The 27,760-nt window shown below is 38.3% G+C and overlaps 1 protein-coding gene across 1 annotated transcript in view; it reads right to left on the bottom strand.

The window, feature by feature from the left end:
• The window catches only part of CENPF (centromere protein F), a 62,125-nt gene that overhangs the window by 33,917 nt on the left and 448 nt on the right, over positions 1 to 27,760 (bottom strand). Inside the window, exons 2-10 of the mRNA XM_007175575.3 lie at positions 25,217 to 25,415; positions 24,031 to 24,227; positions 17,867 to 17,988; positions 17,357 to 17,448; positions 15,046 to 15,337; positions 13,710 to 13,912; positions 5,346 to 5,471; positions 4,278 to 4,406; positions 130 to 252 (exon numbers count right to left, since the gene is read on the bottom strand). Of these exons, the coding sequence (XP_007175637.2) occupies positions 130 to 252; positions 4,278 to 4,406; positions 5,346 to 5,471; positions 13,710 to 13,912; positions 15,046 to 15,337; positions 17,357 to 17,448; positions 17,867 to 17,988; positions 24,031 to 24,227; positions 25,217 to 25,378 (1,446 nt within the window). The 5' untranslated portion in view covers positions 25,379 to 25,415. The remainder of the gene's footprint in view (positions 1 to 129; positions 253 to 4,277; positions 4,407 to 5,345; positions 5,472 to 13,709; positions 13,913 to 15,045; positions 15,338 to 17,356; positions 17,449 to 17,866; positions 17,989 to 24,030; positions 24,228 to 25,216; positions 25,416 to 27,760) is intronic.

Below are 27,760 nucleotides of genomic sequence, written 5' to 3' on the forward strand. Positions count from 1 at the left end.
TACTTCTGGCAAATTAAAAACAAAAATGTAGCTATAATAAACTACTAGAAAATGGTATAGAAATTCTTTAACCCTCCCACTTCCTCCTGTACAGAAGTTGACAAATACTCTTCCCTACCCCTCACTTACCTCACTGCTTCTCCTCAGCTCATTTTCCTTGGTCTGACTCGCCTGTAAGGTCTGTTCAGTTCTACTGAACTTTTCCTTAAACTCTTCCAATTTTTTTTCTAGCTGGTGCTTTACAGATGTGACCTACAAATAGAAAACAAAGCAAAGCTTCATTTTTATTTTCTTTACTTTTTAAATAACTATTTATTCTTAAAGAATAAAAAGGTCATGGAATATAAGAATTGATGCCATCTATTTTGGTTGGGACACACTATACGTCACAGCTTAATAAGGCCCTAGAAGTTGAACTTAAAATACTGTCATGTCAACCTGTGACATTACTTGGCAGCAGCATATGTCGATGAAAAAGGCTGGGTTTGAGGAGGAAGCCACAAGGAAAACAATTAACCACAAAAAATAAAACAACTAAATAGTAATAAACTAAATTTAAAAAATAAATAGTAATAAACTAAATTTTAAAAAATGAGATAAGAAACAACAAAAGTTGAGAAAACAAACTGGGAGAACACATTTGCAATACATACAACAGAATAAAAACGATATTTCCAAAATACAACACATAAAGCATATCTATGATTCAATATACAAAGAGACAAGCCCATTTAAAAAAAGAGCGAAGGACAGAAACAGAAATGTTATACAAAAGATACAAATGGCAAATCACCTTCTGAAAGAAATAACCTCAATGGTAATCAAGAAAGTGTGAATTGGGACTTCCCTGGTGGTCCAGTGGTAAAGAATCCACCTTACAGTGCAGAGGATGCGGGTTTGATCCCAGGTCAGGGAACTAAGATCCCACATGCTGCGGGGCAACTAAGCCCATGCGCCTCAACTACTGAGCTCGCGCCTCTCAACTAGAGCCCACGTGCCACAAACCACAGAGCCTACATGCTCTGGAGCCCATGCGCCACAACTAGAGAAGAGAAAACCCGCACTCCACAACTAGAGAGAAGCCCGTGTGCCACAACGAAGAGCCCTCACACCGCAACAAAGACCCAAGGCAGCCAAATAAATAAATAAATAAATATATTTTAAAAGTGTGAATTAAAACAATGATAAGATAACATTTTTCACTCCTTAGTTGGCAAAATTTTTAAAACCTGGACTATCTCCTATTAGGAGGATGGGAGGAAACAGGCCTCTTACAGCTGGTGTCAGGTGAACTGCTATGACTTTTCTGGAGGGCAATTTGGAAGTACCTATCACACGTGAGAACACATATGCCCTCAAGGCCATCAATGTCACATGTAGGAAGCTGTCCTACAGAAGCACCAGCAACACACACCTTTACCTGCCCAATGGTACTACCAATGGTGCTACATGAACCTAAATACCCATCAGTAGGGGAATGACTAAATAAACTACAAAACATCTGATAAAAACAAGGCCCTGACACTACCAACAGAATGTTCCTTTTTAAACAAAAGTTAAAACCAAAAAAAAAAAAATTATACGTTTGCAAATGTATATTTTTAAAAGTCTTGGAGGACATCAAATAAATAGTTCATAACAATTTATCCTGGCACAGGAAGATTTTTTTTCTTTTTTCCAAACTTGGACTGATGGATAGATAAAGGAATGACTATTAGAACTTGAGATAATCCCTTGTACGTAAGAGATGTCAATAAATGTTGGCTCTCCACATTTCACCTGCATTCCCCCATCCCCAGCTCCTCTGCTACTAGAAATCAACATGTCCTACGCTGCTAGGGAATTGCATTTGGGAATTAACCTGTATTTTTCATATAATGAGACAACCTAATTGGTAAATCCTCACTTTTAGAAAATAAAGAAACAAACACTAAGAAAATAAGTATAACTCTGACAACAGGTGAATACCTGACATATTCAGCGTAAAACTCTAAAATGTGTCACCCTCTCAGGGAAAATGGGTGAAGTCAAGAAAAGAATGAATTGGGAATTCCCTGGCGGTCCAGCAGTTAGGACTCTGCGCTTTCACTGCTGAGGGCCCACGTTCAGTCCCTGGTTGGGGAACTAAAATCCCACAAGCCTCAGGGCGCAGCCAAAGAAAAAAAAAAGAAGAAAAGAATGAATGACCACGTTGCTTCTTCTGACACTATAAAGCTGTGGATATTTAGTGCTCCCGCATTGCAGATAGAGCAGGAAACTAAACAGACGAGACCCTGTCCTCATGCAAAGATCTGAGTGATGGAAGGAAGATAATATTTGTTTAAATTAATTAATTAATTTATTTTTGGCTGCATTGGGTCTTTGTTGCTGCGTGCAGGCTTTCTTTTTAGTTGCGGTGAGCAGGGGCTACTCTTCGTTGCAGTGCATGGGCTTCTCATTGAGGTGGCTTCTCTTGTTGCAGAGCACGGGCTCTAGGTGCGCGGACTTCAGTAGTTGTAGCACGTGGACTCAGTAGTCGTGGCACGTGGGCTCTAGAGCATAGGCTCAGTAGTTGTGGTGCACGGGCTTAGTTTCTCCGCGGCATGTGAGATCTTCCTCGGACCAGGGCTCGAACCTGTGTCCCCTGTATTGATAGGCGGATTCTTAACCACTGCACCACCAGGGAAGCCCCAGAAGATAATATTTAAATAAACAAATAACTCTATTATACGTCAGGTGATAGACCTTACGGAGAGAAATAAAGCAAGGTAAAGAAACAGAAAGTACTTGAGGGCAGGGGTCTATGTAGTGACCACGGGAAGATGTCATTCATAAGGTGACACTGGAGCAGAAGCCTTCATAAAGTGAAGGCTCACACCCTACAGATCTGTCTGGGGACAGAGCACCCCCAAGAGCAAAGCCCAAAGCTGCCACTTGCTGGGTGTGTCCCCCCATGGCAAGGAGGCCACGTGGACAGGTAAGCAAGGGGAGAGTGGGAGATGGGGTGAGCGGGTGAGGTGGTGGGAAGGCCACTTAGGCTCCTGCATACATTTGGAAGGACCCGACTCTTACTCTGAGAAATGGGGAGTAACTGCAGACTTCTGAGCAGAGGAGTGACATGATCTGACCTACACTTGAAAAGACTCACTCTGGCTGCTGACTGAAAACACACTGTGAGGAGGAAGGGTGGAAGCAGGGACACCAGTTAGGATGCTGGTACAGAAACCCAGGTGAGAGATGATGTGTCTTAGACCACATATAGAGCTAGAGATGGTGAAAGCAGTCAGATCCAGTGTAAAACATAAAGACAGACAGAGAAGTCAGGCTTATTCTTAGCAGGGAGGTATGTGGTACATGAAGGGTTTCTGGGGTGGCCAACAAGATTCTATCCTCTGACATATATAATGGTCACAAGAGAGGCGTGCCTTATAGTAATTTATTGTACATTTGTTCTATATAGATTTTGTGTTCTAACACACAAAAAAGTTTATACTATTCATATAATACACACATATACACATGCATGCAAATATACATATGCACAGAAATACACAAGTACACATGCACACACATGTGTATATGTGTGTGTGTGAATAAATAAAGGTAGAGCCAGCAGAGTTTTAATGGATTACTTTGAGGTGTTGAGAGGAAAAGAGGAGTTGAAGATGACATTGAGGTTTAAGCCTGAGCGACGTGAAGAACGGAATTGCTATTTACCGGGACAAGGAAGACTAAGCAAAGAACAAGTCTGAAAAAAGTTGGAGTTCCATTAATAACATGTTTTAAGTGTGGGATGCCTATTACATGTGTGAGTGGAAATATCAGATGCACACCCACAAGTCTGAAGTTCAGACCAGACATCCAGGCTGGAGATGTAAACACAGGTGTCATCAGCACATGGATGATACAGAAAGCCATAAAAGCAGATGAGGTCATTTGTGCAGTGAGTGTTAAATAAGTAAATTATAATCTTCAGTGCTTTGACTATTTGGAAGCATAAATACTTGGGATAGCTCCCACCTGGTGGCATGACCAAGAACCACTGGAACATCAGAGACGCCCACTGACCTCCAGATCTGAGATCCTCACTCACTGTCCTCCTTCTCTAAACAAGAAAACCCAGACCCAGAAAGGTTCAGTTTGCTCTCCACTTTGATAAGGAAGGAAAGTGAGGATAGAGCTTTTTTTTTTTCTTTCTTTAAAGGTATCATATGTCCGCTGTGGTATAGAAATGACATGTATTAAAAAGGGGGTGGTGGGCAGGTTACGGAGGAGGGAGAAATCAGTTAGCACCCTACTTTATCCAGTTCGGCCTGGAGGATGTTGTGCACGTTCTTGGCTTGCTGTAGCTCCTGGGTTAGCTTGGCTTTCATCTGAGTGAACTCTTGGTCCAGGGTTTGGAAGGAACGCTGTTGACGGCAGAGCTCCTAAAAAGCAAAGGACAAATGCATCAAACTGATGCTGGTTAACAAGGGAGATCCTAGGGCGAGACCCATTCTTCCTCCAGGCAATGCTCTTCTGTAAGAGCAGAAGATGATGGGAGCCGGTCTGCGACTACCTGATGATTGATATAGGCAGCCTTAGCACGGGTCCCAGGCATCAGATCCGGGTCTCTGAGCAGAAGAGGAAGGAGTCCGCCAGGAGAACACATGGAAACTGGCCTGTTCCCGCCTCATCCCCAACTTAAATGAATCACCTCTGTTCTGAAATATCCAGGGGCAAAAGAGTAGAGCCGAGCTGTAGCTCGGCTGAGAAATCAACACACTCAAAAATGGAGTTTAAAATGTCAAATAGCTTATGCCACCGACCACTGAAAATGACAGGAAGGAGATGCCACCAATTAACTTGGATAATCACACAGGGACACCAGGTTAACATTTCCAGTCACTCTCATTGAAAGACTATAGACCCATTTCAAGGCTAACTCACCTGAAACTGATACCAAGCCTTATGCAAGGGCATCTTCAGCCCTAATTTGTCTGCCAACTTCTTTCCCCTCCCCATCAATTACCTTCCTAATGTATTTGCCAACTCACAGCCTTTTAAAAACACCTGGTGAATGTAATACAATTTCCTTTACAACACAGAGTGTTTGAAATAAGAAATACAATCCTTTTCTACTTGGCATCAAATTTCAAACAAATCAGAAAATGTGGATAAAAAAGAACATTCTCAGTCCCTTCTCCAGTCAAAAACTAAAAGATGGAAAAGTGTGAAGGAAAATATAGTGCCTTTTCCGCACAAAGCATTTCCCCTCTAGTGGAACATCCCAAATAATGACAGACACTCCTCTTTTCAAATGATCAAATGAGGAAATGCCGACAAGAGCCCTCTGGACAAACTCCTCATGAATCCATTTACCTTACCTCTTGGAACTCCTTTTCTTTTTCCTTGATTTTCTGTTCCAGAGAACATCTGGCACTTTCTGCATTTTGACGCTGACAACTCAAATCTTCAGTCAATTTTTTCAGTTTTTGTTCCAAAGCAATACACTAACAACAGATTAAGACAGTCAATACAAAACAAAATTATTCTTGGAAAGAAGCAAACATTTTGAATTTTAGAAAACATTAGTCCCATGATCTGGTTCAAGTTTAACATAGTGTTTTGACATTTTTATTTCATAAAAAGTTGGGTTTAAAACAATTAGTCAAATACCAAAACCACTACAATTATTTTAGCACACATAAAATTTATATTTGGGAAATATTAGCAAGGATGTAAAGCATTAGACCATTTAAATAAATACTTCATAACTTGTGCCATGAAGAAAGAAATCAGCATGTCTGAATAATGATTCACCGAATGTTTTGTTGCACGGGAATGAGAGGTTAAAATGCAGTGATGTTGACCTGCGTAATTTAGAGGCTATAAAATAACCAGAGGGTACCCATTATCCTCATATGATAGTGTTTTTCAAGCACAACAGATTTTGTGGGAAATTTAAATATTAATATGCATCTTTCCACAATGCTCCCAATATGCCATTTTAAATGTCTGGAGGTTCACAGCACTCCAAAGAATATCACAATGGGTTTTAACCAAGCTGCCAGAGGCAACACGAAGAACATGCATTTGCCTTTTTACATAGCCAGTTATCTTTTTTTTTAATTGAAGTATAGTTGATTTACAATGTTGTGTTAGTTTCAGGTGTACAGCAAAGTGATTCGGTTACACACACATACATATATGTTCTTTTTCAGATTCTTTTCCATTATAGGTTATTACAAGATATTGAATATAGTTCTCTGTGCCTTACAGTAGGTCCTTACTGTTTACCTATTTTATATATAGTAGTGTATATCTGTTAATCCCAAATTCCCAATTTATCCCTCCTCCCACTCTCCCCTTTAGTAACCATAAATTTGTTTTGTATGTCTGTGAGTCTGTTTCTGTTTTGTAAGCAGGTTCATTTGTATCATTTTTTAGATTCCACATATAAGTGATATCAGGTGATATTTGTCTTTCACTGTCTGACTTACTTCACTTAGTATGATAAGCTCTAGGTCCATCTATGTGGCTGCAAATGGCATTATTTAATTCTTTCTTATGCATAGCCAGTTATCTCTAAAATAATTTTTAAAACATAAACTACATCAAAATTTAGGATGCTCTTCTAAAATTAAATCTTCAAGTGTTAAAACCCATTCCTCTGATGCTTCCCTGTGGTGTTCAAATCCTTGAACTGCCCTACAAAGCAACTCGAACTTCCCAGGAAAGAATAAGAACAACTCACATTAGCGGGGGAGAATTCCTGTTCCAAAAGAAATGTGCCCCAATTTGGCAAATCTCTACACTAATGTATTTCTCTGAGACTCATTATAGTCCCATTTAGAACTATTAGAACTATTAGAAATTTAACAGAGAATTCAGAGGAAAAGAAAACGTTATATAAGACTTTCCTGGAAGACCAGACACCAACTATTAACTAACCAAAGATGAAAAGATAAAGCTGGTCTGATTTTGCAAATATCCTAACTTTAAAATACTGAATTCAAAAAGTAAAATATTGAGCAGTAGTTCAAATTAGTCCACTGCTTTGAACATTAAGACACCTTTGTCATTAACCTTATTGTTCTTGAATTTTTAAATCCCTAAGGAAAAGTATGAAAGAAATTATTTCTAATAATAATAAATATGAACTCAACAAATATGTCTAGCACCATACTAGGCACTGGGGATATAGCAGTAAACAACTCAGACAAAAATCATTGCCTAAATGATGGTCTAAAATTTCAACAGGGACTTCCCCAGTGGCACAGTGGTTAAGACTCTGCGCTCCCAATGCAGGGCGCCCAGGTTCAATCTCTGGTCAGGGAACTAGATCTCACATGCATGCCACAACTAAGAGTTCACATGCCACAACTAAGGAGCCTGCGTGCCGCAACTAAGGAGCCCCTGAGCCACAACTAAGGAGCCCACCTGCCACAACTAAGACCCATCGCAACCAAATAAATAAATAAATATTAAAAAGTAAAATAAAATAAAATTCTGACAATTTTCAGGGGGAAAAAAAAATGCATGGCAGAGTAGATGAATGAACCCTTGGCACCCTCTGCTGGCATTCCCTCAAACTGCAACATGTTCCACTACAGGATCTCAGAATCAATCAATTCTTTCTTATTAGAAACAGTAGCTTAAAAAAAGACCCTTTAGGAGTAATTTATATTTTATTTAGATTATTTTTATGCTGATATTTATGATGCACAATCCATGTGCAAGTACCTGGCCACTAGGTGTCATGAATGCTCCGTAATACTCTAAAAAAGGGTCCAGAGCTCAAGTCCTTTAAAAATACACAGCATATGACCCTGGAGACTCAGTGCTCTGGGTCAATGAGTTTTTAGCTGTAAAATACAGGTGCTGAAGTCCAGCTTTGCTGCCAGCCCCAGCACTCTGTTTCTACATGAGTTCAAACCTTGCATCCCACATGCTTTGTAAATACTTGGAAAAGAAGCATACGAGAAACAGCATATGTTCACTAAAGCACATGGTATTGATTTTGGCTAAATTAGCTCCATTTTATTTAATAGGTAGTTCTAATGGTACATCAGGGAATAGCATAAACAAAGCATAATCTGATTTCAGCAACATATTGGACAAGGTCGTATTATCTTTAGAGACAAGATGGAGAAAGGTGGACTGAATTTTCAGTTAGGTGGGTTTGTAGTTTACAGGAAAAAAATGGAATACAAAAAGCATTGAACGAATGAGTCTTAAGAACCTGGAGGGAAGTCTCCAATAGAAAGAAAGCCAGAGCTATGTCCTCCGCACTGTCCTAGTCAAAAATTCTAATTCATGATCTGGTAAGAAGAGACTTCATCAAATATGCTAGTCAGTACAAGGATTTGGTGACCTTGTCACACCAAAACCAACAAGACAAAATGTAAAAGGATAAGTATAATTTTCCTATATGAGAAGGCGTGACTTGGCAGAAATGCAACTGAAAATGAGCTTAATTGACAAGGAACTTAATTGATATAATAATAACAACTATTGGGCTTCCCTGGTGGAGCAGGGGTTGAGAATCCGCTTGCCAATGCAGGGGACATGGGTTCGAGCCCTGGTCTGGGAAGATCCCACATGCCGCGGAGCAACTAGGCCCGTGAGCCACAACTACTGAGCCTGCGCGTCTGGAGCCTGTGCTCCGCAACAAGAGAGGCCGAAATAGTGAGAAGCCTGCGCATCGCGATGAAGAGTGGTCCCTGCTTGCCGCGACTAGAGAAAGCCCTCACACAGAAACAAAGACCCAACACAGCCAAAAATAAATAATAAATAAATAATAATTTTAAAAAAATAATAATAATAATAACAACTATTATTATAAGTTCACCATGTGCCAGGCACTATATGCTAAAACCTTTATAAAAGTTATCACAGGGACTTCCCTGGTGGTCCAGTGGTAAAGAATCTGCCTTCCAATGCAGGGGACGCGGGTTCAATCTCTGGTCGGGGAACTAAGATCCCACATGCCGTGGGGCAACTAAGCCCATGTGCCACAACTATTGAGCTTGTGTACCTCAAAGAGAGAGCCCACATGCCACAAACTACAGAGCCCACGCGCCACAACTAGAGAGAGAAAACCCACACACCACAACTAGAGAGAAGCCTGTGCACCACAACGAGAAAGAAACCCGAGCAGACCACACACTGTTAACGAAAAGATGCCACATGCCTCAACAAAGACCCTGTGTGCTGCAACTAACACCCGATACAGCCAGAAAAAACAAGGAAAATAAATAAATACAATAAATAAATATTTTTTAAAAATTATCACAAACTTTACAGCAATCCTATGACAAAGGCATTATTATTAACACCATTTTATTGATTAGGACACTGAAGTTCAGAAGTTAATTAAATAGCTCGAAAGCAACACAAACGGGATGTAGTAGAGCCAGGGTTTGAATCCAAGTCTTTCTAACTTAGAAAACCAAATTACAAACCCAGACTGCACAAAGAGAATAAATATATGGATCAAGGGAGGTCGTGTTCGTTCATACATCTAACCCATATTTATCAAGAATTTCTCTATGCAAAGCACTGCACTAGAAGAATTCTAAAAATGAACCTGGACTACCACTTCCAGGTAGATGGAAGAGATGAACATTTCCCTATACCTCCCACCAAGAATAATCCAAAACCTTGCACATTACATTAAAATAAACATAAAAAAGCTCTGAAAAAAGAGAAGAAAGAAGATGAACAAGAGACTTTGGGGCCCAAGGAAAAACAAGACAGTGCTGAAAGAAAAAAACTGTTAACCTTTAGAATCCTATACCCTGCAGAAATATCTTCCAAGAGTGAAGAGGAAATCAAAACATTCCCAGACAAAAGAAAATTTAGAGGATTTGTAACCACACTAAAAGAATGGTTAAAGGATGTTCTCTAAACAGAAAGGAAATAATGAAAGAAGGAAATTTGGAAGGAATCATGAAGGAAGGAACAATAAGTTAATGAACAATAAACATATATACAATAGGCTTTCCATCTCTTCTTCAGTTTTCTAAATTATGTTTGACAAGTGAAGCAAAAATTATAACACTGTCTGATGTGGTTCTAAATGTATGTAGAAAAAACACTGAAGAAAATTATACTATAAATGTGGGAGGGTATAAGGACAAAAAGAGAAGTAAGTTTTCGATAATTTATTAGCGTTGATAGAATGACAACACCAATAAACTGTGATAAATTGTATGTATATATACATTATCTAGAACAATCATTATAAAAGCTCTACCAAGAAATACACTCAGAAACACTGTCGATAATTCAAAATAGAATTCTAAAAAATGTTCAAGTAAACTACAGGAAGGCAGGAAAAATGAAACAGAGAAATGAAAAATGAAAGAAATAAAAAACAAAAAATAAGATGGAAGACTTAAGCCATGACATATCAATAATTACATTGAATATCAGTGATCTAAATACACTAATTAAAAGACACATAGTGTTTCTAATAGGGAATAGTGTTTTAAAAGAGTGGATTAAAAAATATGACCCAACTATACACTGTCCACACAAAACTCACATTAGGCCTATTTTGTAAATTATAGTTAGGTCATAATTTTTAATTTAATAGCATAGATATGCTGAAAGTAAAAAGACAGAAAGAAATACATCATGAAACATAAACCAAAGGAAAGCTAGAGTGGCTATATTACTACCAGATAAAGTAGACTTCAGAATAAAAAAAATTACCAGAGACACTGAGGATATTGCATAATGATAAGGGTCAATCCACCAAGAAGACATGGCAATCCTAAATGTGTATGGACCAAACTACAGAACTGCAAAGTAAGTGAAGCAAAAACTAATAGAACTGAAAGGAGAAATAGACAAATCAACAATTATAGGAGACTTCAATATCCCTCTCTCAACAACTGCTAGAGCAACTAGACAAGAAATCAGGAAAGATACAGAGGAATTCAACAAAGAACATTAACCAACAGAAGCTAATGACACTTTTAGAACATTCCATCCAACAACAGAATATACATTTTCTACCAAGTGCCTGTGAAACATGTACCAAGATAGACCATATACTAAGCCATAAAACAAACCCCCACAAATTTAAAAGACCTGAAATCATAAAGTATATTCTCTGAACACAGTGGAATCAAACTAGAAATCAATAACAAAAAGAGAAAAGTGTCCAAACCCTTGGAAACTAAACAAGGGATTTCTGAATAATCCATGAGCCAAAGAGGAAGTTTCAAGAAAAAAAAATTTTTTTTTAGTACATTAAAGAATAAAAATTAAAATACAATATATCAGGGACTTCCCTGGTGGTGCAGTGGTTAAGAATCCTCCTGCCAATGCAGGAAACACGGGTTCAAGCCCTGGTCTGGGAAGATCCCACATGCCGTGGAGCAACTAAGCCCATGCACCACAACTTCTGAGCTTGTGCTCTAGAACCCACGAGCCACAACTACTGAAGCCCATGCACCTAGAGCCTGTGCTCCGCAACAAGAGAAGCCACCACAATGAGGAGCCCATGCACCACAACGAAGAGTAGCCCCCGCTCCCTGCAACTAGAGAAAGTCCGTGCACAGCAACGAAGACCCAACACAGCCAAAAATAAATAAATAAATTTTTTAAAAAATTATTTTAAAAAAATACAATAAATCAAAATTTGCAGAGCACAGTTAAAGCAGTACTGAGAGGGAAGTCTGTAGCATTAAATGTCTGCATTAGAAAAGAAGAAGTCTCAAGTCAGTAGGCTAAGCTCCCCACCTCAACAACCTAGAAAAAGAAGAGCAAAATAAACCCAAAGCAAGCATAAGGAAATAACAGAGAGGAAAAAAAAAAAATCAATGAAATTGGAAATAGAGAAAAATCAATGAATTAAAGAGCTGACTCTTTGGTAAGATCAATAAAAGAGCAACAAAACTGACAAATTCCTAGCAATACTGACAAAGAGAAAAATAGAGAAGACACAAATATCAGAAATGAACAGGGAATAAACCTGACCTACAGACATCAAAAGAATAAGGAAATACTATGAACTCCACGTACACAAATTTGACAATTTAGATCAAATTTCCTCTAAAATCACAAACTAACCCAACTCATCCAATGTGAAATAAATAATTTTAATAGCTGTGTAACTATTTTAAAAATTGAATTTATAATTTTAAATCTCCCAAAAAAGAAATCTCCAGGCCCAGATAGTTTCACAGAGAATTCTACCAAATGTATAAAGATGAAATAACACCAATTCTGCACAATCTCTTCCGAGAAGAGAAGGGAATCCTTCCCAATGCATTTTATGAAGCTAGTATTACCTCTGATACAAATACCAGACAAAGACAGTACAAAAAGAGAAAACAGCTGACCAACATCCCTCACAAATATAGACACGAGAATCCTTAACAAATTATTAGCAAATAAAATTCAGAAATATATAAAATGAATTATACACCACGACCAAGTATGGTCTATTCCAAGGATGAAAGACATTCAAATATCTGAAAAGCAATCATTGTAACCCATCCTATTAACAAGCTATTATTTTATACAACTACATGAATCTATAATTATCTTAAAATAAAAAAGATTAATTTGGAAAAAAAAAAAAAGAGAGAAAGAGCCTGTTCCCAGGAAGCAAATAGAAGATACAGGTCTACCTACTACAGTGGTTTTTACCTAGAGATTTTGTTAAAGGTAAATTCCATAGGCCCACTTCAGACGTGAGTCTAAGAAGATTAATTCTGCAAGGTTCTCAGTGATTCTGACAATTAGCCAAGTGTGGGAACTACAAGAGCTAGAACATAAATAACGACAATAAAAGGGTCATAATGGGGATGGAAGCCAGGAGAAAAGACCTCACCGCACTAAGAGATGAGAGAAGGAGCTCACGGGATGCAGAGCATGTCAAGAGTATTCCAAGAGGCGGGTATGCCAAGCAGAAAGGCAAATGTGAGCAGAACACTGACCCAGACAAAGATTAGGTTCAAGAAACACCAAATAACTGCAGTTGGTCCTAGAAGATAATTCGTTTTGCTCTACGCTTTTCTCCATATAGCACACTATCTACGTGACTGGTACATCTATGTTACGTGCCCCATTATGATGAAGCTCCACAAGGGCCGTTCTTTTTGTCTATTTACTCACTGCTGCATCCCCAGGTCTAGAACAGTGGCTGACATACAGTTGGCGGTCAATAAATATTTGTCAAATGAGTCAGTGAATGAATGAATAATAGAAAAAAGAGAAGAAAAGACTAGAGAGGCAGGTTGGGGGCAAAGCAACAACAACAACAACAAAAACAACCCCCAAATAACAGGCTATGAAGCTTGGCCTTAATTAGAGCCTTAGATTAAATGGTAGGAGTGTATATACACTGGATCCCAGGAGTAGGTCTATTCAATTCTATCGTATGTCCTAAACCTCTTTTAAAGCTCCATGACTTTAAGTGCCTCTTTTATATAGTAGGCACCTGCCAGGCGCTGTACATACAATAATCTTTATTCTTCACCACCCTCTGAGATATAAAAGAGATCAGTGACTTGCCCAGGTCCCTTGGCTGGGAAAATGTGCAGTCCAGATTTGACCCCAGATCTACCCAACTCTAAAAGAACTTACTGTTCAACTGCATCAATACTGCCTAGTATATAATAATGTCCATTACTAATATTTATTTCACAAGTCTAAGTGCAGAGTACTCTTTCCAAAGAATTATATGAAAATAATGGAGATTTATCAATAACTCATGAAAAGTCGAGTACCTTGGTTGATGCCTGGTCATACTGTGCAGTTGTTCTCACCAGTTCATCCCTGCTTTTGTTCAAAACTTTCTCTTTTTCATTTAATTCCGCTTTTGCTTTCTCCACTTGGAGTTGGAGTTCTTGAAGTTTATTCACTTGGCCTTTCATTTCTTTTTCGTGTCCTTGCAGACGTAGTTCCAACTCACTCACCTTGCTCCTTAGCTCTTAAATAACAAACAAAACCCACACTTCAATTAATATATATTTTTCACGAGGACATTTACAAACTAAACTCAGAATGTACCAAAGTTACTCTGCTCTGAAATCTTTGGTGAGTCAAACATAAATCAATTCACATTAAACAAAGAAGCTACTTTAATTGGATTTAATTTCAATGTTTAGTCTTTATTGTTATTTGTATTCAAAAACCCTACAGAAAGCAGGAGAAACAAATTTTCTTAAGTTTTCACAGAGAAACTTGCGGGGGGGAATGTTTTTCTAAAATCGTGAATTGTATCTTATCGAGACTGCAAAAAGTGTACCACATATAACACCCTGCACTAAAATTACCACTTGGTTTTATACACCCACAAACTAATATTTTTTTTTGTGCCCATATCAATGCAAATGAGTGCTAAGCAGTGAAAAATTCACCCTCCCATATTCTCTAGTAGCTTGTCCTCCAGTAAACAGCAAGACAGCGTGAACCTCCAGTATTGCCAAAATTAACAACAATGTTTTTTTTTCATTTTTTTTCCCCACGTATACACAATATTGGTTCCAATGGCACTGGCCATGTGACAGGTCTCACCAGTGCACACAGATGGTGATTTTCAATCTATCGTCGCACTGGAAATTATCATAGTCTGCAGACTAGATTCCAAAACACCACCTGGCACCCTTGGCTGTCAGCATCAGCGTGGTGCAGCAGCCAAGGTTACAGGTTTCTCCCATACACACAACCTGGCAGCACACAGCAAAGCTGTCCTACACAGACACATGCCACACCTCTGGCCAAAACTGGCTTGTTTCATGGGCCACAGAAGGAGCCAGGGGAGAGCCGTGGGGAGTGGCAGCTGTAACTCACCTGCTTGCCCCGCTCTGGAAAGTCAAAGCCACTCACCCTACTTTTCAAGTCTTCAGGGCACCAGCTTTATAGTACAAATAAAGGTACCTTTCCAAATGGTGATATCGTTTCTCATTATCCCAAAGACGGTATTTCACATCACCAGGCTGGGATGCTGATCACCGATGGGTCTCACAAAACACATTAGCACTTTCTAGGGCTAAAACTGTCTAGAAATTTCTGGACTTCTGAAATTATCTCAGGAAAATTTAATTTAGCTCAAGAAGTTACCTTGATTCTGGGCTTTTAGTTGATCCAAAAGATGAGACTTGCTAGAATTATCACAGAAACTGCTATTAGCGTCTCTATTGCCTATTTGCAAAGTTGATCTACTCGGAGTCACTTCTTGTTCCCCAGAAAAATTAGATGCAGAGAAATCTCTCCTAATTGGAGTTTTTAGAGCATTGGATGAAAGACGACTTGGGGTCTTTTCTTGTTGCCATGAGAACACAGATGATGAGGCCTGATGTCGGGCAATGTCCCGGTGATTCATGGTGCTTTGGGGAATAGCCTGGCTCGCTTTCTGTGAAAACAGAAACTCTTTAGAGCCCTTTAGAAGTCAAAATATTTAAGACTATGTACTAGACTCACAGACATAAAAAAGCAAACTTATGGTTACCAAAGGGGAAAGCAGTGGGGGTGGGAGGGCGGGTAAATGAGGAGTTTGGGATTAGCAGATATAAACTACTATATATAATATAGATAAACAACAAGGTCTTACACACAGGGGACTATATTCAATGTCTTGTAATAAATTATAATGGAAAAGAATATGAAAAAGTATATATGTATATATAATATATATATAACTGAATCACCTTGCTGTATACATCTGAAACTAATACAACATTGGAAATCAGCGATACTACAATTAAAAAAAAAAGACTATGTACTTATTTTCAAATAGAACATAAAGCCATGCCAAGAAGGTAACACTTCCACTGTGTACCAAGAAAGAACATTCATCAAGTCAAGGGAACCACTGAGTCCCAATAACCAGTGAGGAAATGTTCTAACTGTCAGACTTAGCACTGAAGGGTGAAACCAGTACCATCTGAGGCCCGATCTATTTTAAATGGGCTCAGTTTTGGTATTTATTCTGCATCCCTCATATACTTCATAAAAACACATGTGAGTACTCACTGCCATTTTGAATTCTGAAATTTGATTTTCCTTTGCCCATCCTTGGTCACCTCCCCCTGTAGCTTTGCACACAGAGACTCAAAATTCAATACTAACCTAAAGAATTCTTTCAAGAATCTCACGTTCCACCATAACACTCTCCCCCCAGAAATGTCATATGAGGTATTTTGTATTATATAATACACATTTGTGGATTTTCTGCTGTTTTGAATTCTTCTTTTTGTTCTTCTCTCTGCCTGCATTCTGACAACTATCAAGGTGTGGCTATAGAAGCTGAGTTAAATTTTTTATAGCAAGGGCTTTTCTTGCCACAGGGAAAGGTTTAATGCTTCTGGACACCCATAGTCCTCCACAAAATAACTCTGGGAACAGAGGTCCGGGCCAGAATTGATACCAATGGCTGAACTGGATAACAAAGCACATATTTCCAAGTCAGACCAGAGAATTATTGTTTAATTTTATTCATCTTGTAAGCAACGCCTTTGCTACATATCAAAACCCTGGTGATCTCAAAACAAGGGTTAAAGGCGTAAAAAGAATTAAAATTGTTAAAGCTCTAATAGGTACTTTTTTGATCCTCAGTATTTAAGGCATCTACGTCTAAATTCAGCCTTAAACTGTTCGCTAAGTTGTGCCGTCTCACCAAGTTCATATGTTTAGTGGAATTGTGCCATTAAGTGCCAAACTGGAATTTTTTAAAAAAATAAATAACATCATGTGTGCAGAAATGGGAAAGGTATATTCTATAGACACCAGGTATTTTCAGGGTCAGTCCTGAAACTAAAAGCTGGGGTTTCCAAAATGTGCATTTTGTTTATTTTATTGATATTAAACAAATCTTTTCACCCACCTCTCTCTGCTTTTTTTACCCCTATCAAAATGTAATTTAAAACACTTGTCAGCAACTTATTTAAAAGAACTGGGGAGATTACGTTCATAACATTCTCACCTGAAATAAACAGTTCATTAATAATGACCCCCAAACCTCACGTCCCTGGTAGCAATCACCACATTCCATCAGAAGGCCTGAACAGGAAGCAATCGCCTCCAGGTTCCAAAGCTAGTGAGTGTCAGTTATGACTCTGGTCTCACCCTCTTCAAACTTGTTCTTTATCATTAGATCTTAACAGAGAAATAATTACATTACTACAGTTTCCATGGAATTCGGTGAACATTTAATATTTAGGGATAAAGTCATCTCCCCAATCTATTTTACTCCACTCTTACCTATTTTTAAATTTTAAAATACCATAACCAATGAGCCAGGAACTTTATTTTCTCAGTGTAAGAAAAATGTGTCAGCCCTATGTAAAGCAGATTTTTCTCTATCCTTGTTGCATCCTATATCAAAGTACTTCTTCAACTGCATACTCTATTAAAAGGCCCATAATTAATTTACCTTTGCCTGCAAGGCTTTCACCTCTGCCTCTAATCTTTTTCGTTCTTCAACTTCTTTATTATATTTTTCTTTTAGGTCTTCATATCTGGAACCTAAACACAGACATTGAGATACAGTTTTACTTCGATCACTGATTTTGCAAAGAATCATTATGATAGATCATCTAGAAATGAGTATCTTAGTATATCAGATAGAAAGAACATTTTGGTTAAGGCAACCAATACTGATCAAATTACTCAAATATCAAAATACATGTAAACATAGGCGTTTTAAATATTCCAAAACTGAATTATGTTTTAAAATACCATAGAAGGATAAAGTGAAAAGTTTAAAGGCTTACTGATGGCTCAACATAGTTCAACAGATACACAAATGTATATGTAACTAATGGCTACTTTTTTTTTTAATGCTAAAATTAGAAGTTGAATTCAAAGTTGAATGAATTCATTTCTTTGGCAGAATTAAAATCTCAATAAAAGAGCTATTTATACGAGGGGAAAAAATCCTTACCGCTATAATACTGGCTTGGTGTGAGTGGAGTTGCAAAAATTTTTTGTGGTGTAATGCATGGACTCATAGAGATATCTGCAGACTGTGCAGCTTGTTGGCTTCTTTCAAGTTCAGATTTACACCTGTGAGAAAAGGACCAGAGAGGATGGCAAGTCAGAGCAACAGCTGTAGTATACCAACACCATACATTCTCAGAAAGCGATAAACTTACAAAAAAACCAACCCTCTAAGAATTCTTATCACTTCATTTATCCAACAGACGTTTAATAAGAACTAATTTATGAGACAGTCCTTTGTCTTCAAAGGAACTCAGTCTAGTTAGGAAAACAGAAATATAAACCAGTAATTACAATGTGATAAGACAATAATGAAGATCTGTAATAACCACCATAGTAGCAAAGAAGAGTTGGGAGGGTTAGGACACATTCCAATCAAATTTTGTATTCTAGGCCAAAGAAAGACACAATGCTACAAAAAACCCAGAATTTCAGAAACACAGGAGAAAATTGGAGCATGGGCTCAAATCATAAAACTGGATGGCATTACTTATAATATTGCCATTTTAAAAACAGAGATTTGATATACATATCATGTCTTTTGTGATATTTTTAAAACGCATATTAAAAATCAAGTTAACGTAATGCATCTAGAAAAGATACTGGCAGGAAACAGATCCAAAGAACTGGAGAAAGTGAGCTATATACATTCGTCCTTGGGATCTGTGGGTTGTTGGTCCCAGGACACCTGCACATAACAAAATCCAGGGATGCTCAAGTCCCTTATATAAAACAGCAGTCGTACACTCAGCCCTCCATATCTGTGGGTGCAGAACCTGTGGATACGAGGGCCGACTGTATTGTATATGTGTACAGAGTATCCCTACCATTTCCGTTGTAACACCCTTCAGAAACAAACCTAAGAGAGGACTCAATTCTTGCAAGTCTCCGATGTCTCTGGCTTTAACTTAACACAAGAAATAAAATGAACACCCTAGTAGAATGGCTAATGATGTGCACCATTCTCTTTGCCAAGGACACATTACTCAAAGCAGGGAGTGAAGAAAGTAGTGAAGAAAGTGCCTCAGTGCCTTAGCTCCGCCTGCTCCAAATTCAATCCGGGAAGGAAGAAGCAATGTATGAGCTGAAAATGGCTACTCAGCAAATCAAACTGTCACGTTCGAATTTACAACAGGTAAGAGCCCTCCAACAGAAATGTTCTATTAGCATGAAAAAAGTAACAAGAAATAAATGAATTTAATCTTAATATTTAACTCAACATTTTCCATATTGTAATTTCAACTTATAATCATTGCCAAAATCATTAGTAAGATATTTTACATGTTTTTGTACTAAATCTTCAGAATTTGGACTGTGTTGTGTACTTCCAGCACACCTCAATTGACACTAGCCACATTTCAAGTGTTCAACAGCCGCACGTAACCAGTGGCTACCATATTGGACACTGCAGGTCTATAGACTTCCAAAGGTGTAAAAAGGTTGGTAACTCCAGAGATAAATTTTGAAGAACTTTGCAAAACTGATGTTTCTTTGCCCTCTCAAATTCACATCTTTTTAGTAAAAAAAAAAAAAAAAAAAAAAAAAAGTTTATTAATTTTAAATATTAGGTAAAAGTATACCCTATTATTTTTATAAACCTTTCTATCTCCTGTCTCCTAGGGAGAGAAAAAACACAAACCACCACCACCAAAACAAACAAAAAAAGCACTAAATTAAGCTGTTTTCTCCTAGGTTTAATTTAACTATATGAGATTGCTAATATTCACCAGTTTTTATTTGTTTGTTTTTGTTTGTTTTTGTTTTGTTTTAAAAAATAAAATTATTTTTTATTTGTTGAGGTGAAATTCACGTAACATAAAATTAATCAAATTAAGTGAACAATGCAGTGGCATTAATTACACTCACAGTGTTGTACAACCACCATCTCTATCTACTTACAAGCCATTTCTATCATTCCACAGTAAAGCTCTTTAACCATTAAGGAATTTCTCCCCAGTGCCATCTTCCCCCAGTCCCTGACAACAACCAGTCTGTGTTCTGTGTCTATTATTCACCAGTTTTTGACCAACATTTCAAAAGTTCAACCTAACTCGTTCAAGATGTACCTGAAATCGGTGGCCATTGATGGAAAAAATAAGTTCTTGCCCTGTATCTGAAGGTTACCAGTGAAAATTTTAAAACTATACTCAGGGCTTCCCTGGTGGCGCAGTGGTAAAGACTCCGCCTGCCAATGCAGGGGACACGGGTTCGAGCCCTGGCCCGGGAAGATCACACATGCTGCGAAGCAACTAAGCCCGTGTGCCACAACTAGTGAGCCTGCACTCTAGAGCCTGCGAGCCACAACTACTAAGCCCGTGTGCCACAACTACCGAAGCCTGCGCGCCTAGAGCTCATGCTCTGCAAAAAGAGAAGCCACGACAATGAGAAGCCCGTGCACCGCAACAAAGACCAAACACTGCCCAAAAAATTAAATAAATTAATTAATTAAAACTATACTCAATAGTTATTGTAATCTATAGGTCTTATACCCTTAACAATTTTTATACTATAGAAGAGTATACTCAATAGTTTTTATAGTCTAAAGTTTATACAGTTTGTAAACTTTTATAAACATCTATATCTATCAACATCATAGATAATAAAAATATTTTTAAACTAAATGTGTTATGAGGGTATCCTAATCCCATGATGATGATGATAATAACTAACAACTGATAATAATAATATTAATGCCAACATTTAACCGTTGCTACATGTCAGGTACAACCATGAACACTTTATATCTGCAGGCATTGCTACCAAATGGCACTTTTCAATGAAACAGGGAAATGTATACAAAAGCATCTTTTCCTCAAATGTTAAAAATACTAACATTTCTGTCTAAATTAAATTAAATTTTTAAAACCAATTAATAACCAATTAATAAATTATTAAAACCAATTTTTCTAACATTGGCAGCCAAAATGTTCTTTTCAAAGAAATAATTATTCTAGCATACTGAAGTGAGCTTCCTACTTCCCGAGCACCTGCTTTCCAAAACAAATGCCTCTCTTTCATTCATTCATTCAACAACTATTTGAGGACCTACAATTGCCAGGTGCTAGGATACAGTGATGAACAACACAGACCAGGATAGAGTTTAGGAAAACAAAGAACTCAACAAGACAGAAATTTATTTATCATTCTAACATTGCAAATTATAGCCACCTTCCCACATGGATAGGAAACAAAATTAGAAAAAGATTTCTGTGCACTTAAATTATCAGCTTCACCAAAAGACAAGCATATAGTTGTCCCTGGTACCTGCAGAAGATTGGTTCTAGGACCCCCTTGAATACTAAACTGTGCAAATGCTCAACTCTCATATAAAATCACATAGGTAGTATTTACATATAACCTATGCACATACTGCTGTATACTTTAAATCATCTCTAGGTTACTTATAATACCTAATACAATGTATATGCTATGTAAATAGTTGCCTGCACACAGCAAACTTAAGTTTTGCTTTTGGAACTCTCTGGAATTTTTTTTCAAATATTTTTGACCCTTGGTTGGTTGAATCTGTGGATGCAGAACTCATGGATATGGAGAGCAAACTGTAATTTTTAAACGTTTTAACTTTCAAAAGTATGTTTCCTTTGTAGGTAGAATTAAGATTATTGCAGCTATGCCAGGAAAAAAAATTCCTGGCATCAAAATATTTATTAATTACAAATGGAAAAATAGTAACTTTATAATGCAGAAACCCAGATAAACACCCTAACAAGCCATCGGTTTAAAAGTCAAATTAAATCATGTACACTCTGATATGATGCATGCCACTACTATACATGTCACTATAAAGGTGTGTCACTACTTCCGTGGTATTCTTACCAAAAATTCATAACCTCAATCTGACCCAGTGATTCTCCATCCAGGATGAATTTGCCCTCCCAAAGGACATTTGGCAATGCCTGGCAACATTTTTGACTGTCAAAATTTGGAGATGGTGTAGGTGCTACTGGCATCTAGTGGTAGAGGCCAGGAATTCTAAGTACCCTACAATGCACAGGGCAGCCTTCCACAACAAAGAATAATCCAGTCCAAAATGTCAATTCTGCCATTGTTGAAAAACAGCAGACGAACCCAAATTGAGGACTATTCTACAATAAAGGAGACTAGTGCTCTTTAAAAATGTCAAGGTCACGGGACTTCCCTGGTGGCACAGTGGTTAAGAATCTGCCTGCCAATGCAGGGGACACGAGTTCGAACCCTGGTCCGGGAAGATCCCACATGCCATGGAGCAACTAAGCCCGTGTGCCACAACTACTGAAGCCCGCATGCCTGGAGCTCGGGCTCCACAACAAGAGAAGCCACTGCTATGAGAAGCCCGCACACCACACAAAGAGTAGCCCCTGCTCGCCACAACTAAAGAAAGCCTACGCGCAGCAACAAAGACCCAGCACAGCCAAAAATAAATAAATGCATTTATTAAAAAAAAAAAATGTCAAGGTCACAAAAGACAAGAAACCATCAGGGCTTCCCTGGTGGCGCAGTGGTTGAGAATCTGCCTGCTAATGCAGGGCACACGGGTTCGAGCCCTGGTCTGGGAGGATCCCACATGCCGCGGAGCAACTGCGCCCGTGAGCCACAACTACTGAGCCTGTGCGTCTGGAGCCTGTGCTCCGCAACAAGAGAGGCCGCGATAGTGAGAGGCCCGCGCGCCGCGATGAAGAGTGGCCCCCACTTGCCACAACTAGAGAAAGCCCTCGCACAGAAACGAAGACCCAACACAGCCATAAATAAATAAATAAAAATAATTAAAAAAAAAAAAAAAAAAAGAAACCATCAGAGCTTAGAAAAAAAAGTAACTAAGACCCGGCACAGCCAAATAAATAAATAAATATTAAAAAAAAAAAAAAAGTAAGAAAACATCAAGTAAATGCAATGTGGAATCCTGGATCAGATCCTGGAACAGAAAAAGGCCATTACTGGAAAAATGAGCGAAAGTCCAATAAAGTCTGTAGTTTAGTTAATAGTATTGAATTAATGTTTATTTCTGATTTGGTCATTGTACTCTGGTTATGTAAGATGTTAACAATTGTTTCTGGAAGTTATTTCAAAATAAAATTTTTTCTTAAAATTTCTGGGTGTATATTCATGGAATTAACAATAGGGCAATTTGCTAAAGTCTTTTTTGCTTTTAGTGTTTATCACTCCTTGTTATTTTGACAAAATTCCACTACTAGAACAAGAAGATTCCATTTATAAGCTAGCGGTGCTCAAGGCCCATTAAATTTATTTTGATTAATGCCTATAGCTGTTTGGGGGATTTTTTTTTAATGGAAAAGTAGTAATAAGCACCTTTTTTTATTGCCTAAATATGGAATTGATATTGGTGAATTGATTATGTAATGCTTAAGATGGAAGATGGGTCTCTCGGATGGGGATCTCAGTAGGAAAGTCTTCTAGACTTCACTTCCCTCCTCTCCAGCTGAGATTCCACGGCACCCGACTTCAATCACTCTCTTCCAATATCCTCAATTATTCCACTGTCTTCTATCCCATCACCCTCGCCCAAAAACCCTAAATCGATCCTCCTGTATACCTTCTCAGCATTTATATGCTAAAGAAAGGAAAAAAAAAAAAACCTCATTAAACGCTATAGATTGGTCCCACTATAAATTCCTGGCCTCCAATCTCAACTGAGCCCTCAGCACTCCTCAGTCCTTTTGAAGTTCCCTAGTTCTCTCATTCTCTACAACAGCTTTTCCACGCAGAGGAAACAGAAGCCATCAATATAAGCCATGCTTTAACTTCCCTCCATCTTTTCAGTAACCACTGTTGATAGTTTTGGTATTATTTATTATTGCATACCCTAGTAACAAACACAGTGCCTGGCACATGAAGCAGCTTAATAAACATATACTGAATAAGTAAATGAATAAGCTAGCAACCATTTAATGAATTTATATAGTACTGAGCCACGCAACAATAGGACTGGAGCATATAAGAAAAGAATGAATCTTCCTCAAATCATTGTTCATTCCACTGGAAAGAAAAAGTTGCAATGTGTAATAATTACACCATAAAAGGAAAAGATAGCTGCATCTGATGAATATATACAAAGACATCTATAATAAATACCATTCCCAAAAAAGTTACCTTTTAAGTTCCTGTTCCAGTTTTTCTATTTGCTTTTTGCTTGAGTTCAGTTGTCCTTCTTGGAAATTCACTTGTGACTCCTTGACTTGAAGTTCATGAGAAATCTTCTGCTTAGTCTTCTCCAGATTTTCACATATTTCCATCAAGCTTTGGTTCTCCCTTTTCAGGTTTGCACCCTCAGTTTTTTCATTCTCAACCTAATGCAGATTATTCAAAAGGAACTAGGTCTCTTACTCATGAATTTACCAAATATTATCTGTTAATCTAACACTGATGACTAATTTTCTGAGATACGGTTGTAAAAATCCAGAAGTCAGTGCTTGATGTACACCGAAATTTTAGATGATCTCACTTTGAAGTCTATTGATAGAAAAGTTTTGCAAAGTCATGTATTACAGTCTTTGGTTAGGGCTACACAAACCCATCCTAGAAAGAGAGGCTTTAATATGCTTTCGAGAATTAAAAAATCAAAAATAAATCTTATAAACCCTCTCTTAGCTATTCATTTTCAAGTTCAGCTGCTAAAACCAGTTACTGTAAGAAACTGAAAAATTCTCCCACTAGCAAAAACATTTTAGGAGCTGTAATTGTATTACTATGGGTTGGCTAATGCAAATGTATGAAGGAAGTACTATTTAAGTTTCCATTTACTAGTCCTGGAGAGAGGTGGGAATACCAAGGTGAAAAGCTCACTCTCAGTAAGCGATATCTATTTGGACTGCAATGTGCTCTAATATTGATCCCAGATTCAGAGCCAGAGACTTTCGGCCATGTTGGTGCAGAATGCAAAAGCAATGCCCAATTCTTGGTCCTAAACAGAAGTGAAAATGGAACTCAGCAGCCCTACACATTAGCAGGTTAGCAGAAATGAAAACAAAGAATGGAGAAAATGAGATAATTAAAATAAAAATGACTCAATAGGGGAGGGGACTTCCCCTGTAGTCCAGCGTTAAGACTCAGCGCTTGAGCTTCCACTGCAGGGGGGGCGCGGTCCCATCCCTGGTCGATGAACTAAGATCCCACATGCCATGTGGTGTGGCCAAAAAAAAGACTCAATAAAGGAGAGGAGGGGGGATTACCACCTGAAGATCGCAAAATCATTTTTCTCTAAATTGAAAAGACCAGGACAGAACCATTCATCCAAATAATGAGAGAACAGTTTTAAATACCAGCATTTCAGTGATACCTTCTGTTTTTGCTTCTGCAACGCAGCCTCCAGGGTTTCAAGTTGAAACTGCCTTTGCTGCCTTTCTTTCTTCAGTTTGTCGAGCTGTCCTTCAAGCTCTTGAATTTTCTGAAGAGCTCTTGTAGGCAGGCCTTCCTTCCATTCTTCCAAAGCCCAGCTCATTTTTCTCTCGTTTATTATTCAAACATTTATAAATAAACTGAAAAGAATAAACAGACTGTTGGTCTTACTAGAGTAAAAAGAAACTTACAGTCTCAGAGACTAACTAATCTACATAACCACCTCTAAGAATCAAGTTTCAAAACTTCATGTTTCAAAAGATAACAAAGTATAACATCCATCTTCTCCACCCTCTGCAAGGTGACTACCAATAACTGACTGTGAAGTGTCAATAGTACACAATATGCTTGTTTGGCTTCCCCTTGCTTTCTGGTTTTCTTATATCTCATTTTTGACTTCTTATATGGCTACCTGCTTTCTACCACTCAGTTTGTTTTCATTATACAAGACATGAATATTTTGCTATAAGGTTTCTGGTGAAATAGGTCTTACAGGACAAATAAAATGCATGATAAGTTACTTTGCAAATGCTCTTCTTTCCTCTCTCATGTCATTAATTCCCACTCATACTCTGTCCCTCTTCCTCCAGGAAGCCTTCCCTGAGGACAACCATCATAATCTGGTCATATCTCCCCATCAGAGTCTCTCATGGCACAGGTACCTCCTTTTCCTCCCAAGTGGTTATCATTTGTTGAATCAATGCATGCATGAACAAAGGGTGAATGCCATACTAGCACTAGAGTCACTGCAAAATGCAGTAAAGTCATTCTCCAGACAGACCCTGACCAGGAATCAGGTATATAGCCTTAGTGATTCAAATCCCTGCTCAGCAACCTGCAAGATGTGTGACCTTGGGCATGTTATTTAACACCTCTGTGCCTTGGTTTCCTCATTTGTAAAATGGGAATAATAATGGTGGTGGTTCCCTAAAGCTTTAGAACAGTATCTCCTGATAAGCTTTCCATACATATTAGCTATTATATTAGTCACTGAAAATGCTTTTTCATTTGTATACTGATGCCTGTGGCACCAAGACAGAAATGGCCTACCTCTTTCTCAGACATATCTTAGAAAATTTAAATCAGCTGGGAGAAAAGTATGGCAATTATTCTTTATTGATTAGCCTTTAGAACTTAAATGAAAGAAAAAGCATTCATTTTCCAGTTATTTTAGCAACAGGATGAGAATCCGTTTTTTACTAAATGAAGTCCACAACCATTTTAGCGTTTTGTTTCAGTCGACTTTATCAATGAAATTTTTTATCAGAACAATTAATAAATAGTTGATGAAAGTACTAAGTATAATAAAACTCTTTTCCAAATATTAAAAGAGAAGGAAGGGTCTTGGAAAACACATAATTTAGTATCAAGCCTTGGAGAGCTGTTTTCTCTGCCATTCCCACCTCCCACCCCACCCTTTTAGTTCTTTGAACACAACATCTTAAATTCCATTCCCATTTACCCAAAAACTACTTAAAGGAGTCTCATGCCGCTCCACCAACAAAGGACAATTTACACTGCCCCAATAGGCTACTCCTTCTATTCCAAACTAGCTTGCTCATTCAGGGGTTCACGGGTAGGTATATCATACCTCAGAGGCACACAACTACAACTCCTAAACAATTCTGCCAGCCACTGAAATCATGACATCCATACGCCATAGTGAACAAAATATTAAAAGGAGCAATTTAAAAAGATGATAGAGATGATGGAAATAAACAGAAGGAAGACTGGCAAGTTAAACGCTTTTCCATTTCCAAAGTCTAAGATACAGCAACAAATAAATGGTTAAAGCAATCACCAGACCCAAGCTAATTTTGATTAGAGGGGACTTTGACAGATTAAGGCATCAACCATTCAACAATCTCTAGGGAGCCACTGGGAGAAAAGGACGAAAAATGCAATCCTCAAAGATGTGAGGGGCAAAGTGATGGGAGTGGGGGGCGGGGGTGGGTGATGAAGAAAAGCCCTGGATATCTAGGTTCCTGCAAAAAGGATCTGAAGGACTATGCTCCTTCCAGAAAATGCTCTTTCTGTCTTAACCGTGGGGAGGACACTCTCCATGCCCGAATCACTCAACCCCAGAAAGTGCCCGAGGAAGCTCTTTTGTGACCGTGTGACCCGCCCACCCCCGGCACGGCAAGCCCGTTTTGCGCTTTCCCTTTATCAGAATTCCCCATCTCCACCAAGAAACCCAAGTTCCCGCCTAAAGTGCCACCGCGGAGCCTGTGAATGAAAACTCTGCCTGCTCCTCTAGACCAGGCTCAAAGTCATTTATTTCTGAGTCCTCATCCCATAGCGGAGCCAGGAACCCAGGCGCAGCCAAATAAACGTGGAAGGCGAGAGAGAAATGCTCTCGCAACTAACAATAGGCACACCAACCCGCTGCCCGGATCAAAACCCTCAAAACTAAAGTTTGCATTTCCTCCACGCAACAAAGGACCGATGTCCAAATTTCAAATAGGCGCGGAAGGCTGCTAGGAAA

This window comes from Balaenoptera acutorostrata, chromosome 1 (assembly GCF_949987535.1).
Source record: "Balaenoptera acutorostrata chromosome 1, mBalAcu1.1, whole genome shotgun sequence".
NCBI lineage: Eukaryota > Metazoa > Chordata > Mammalia > Artiodactyla > Balaenopteridae > Balaenoptera > Balaenoptera acutorostrata.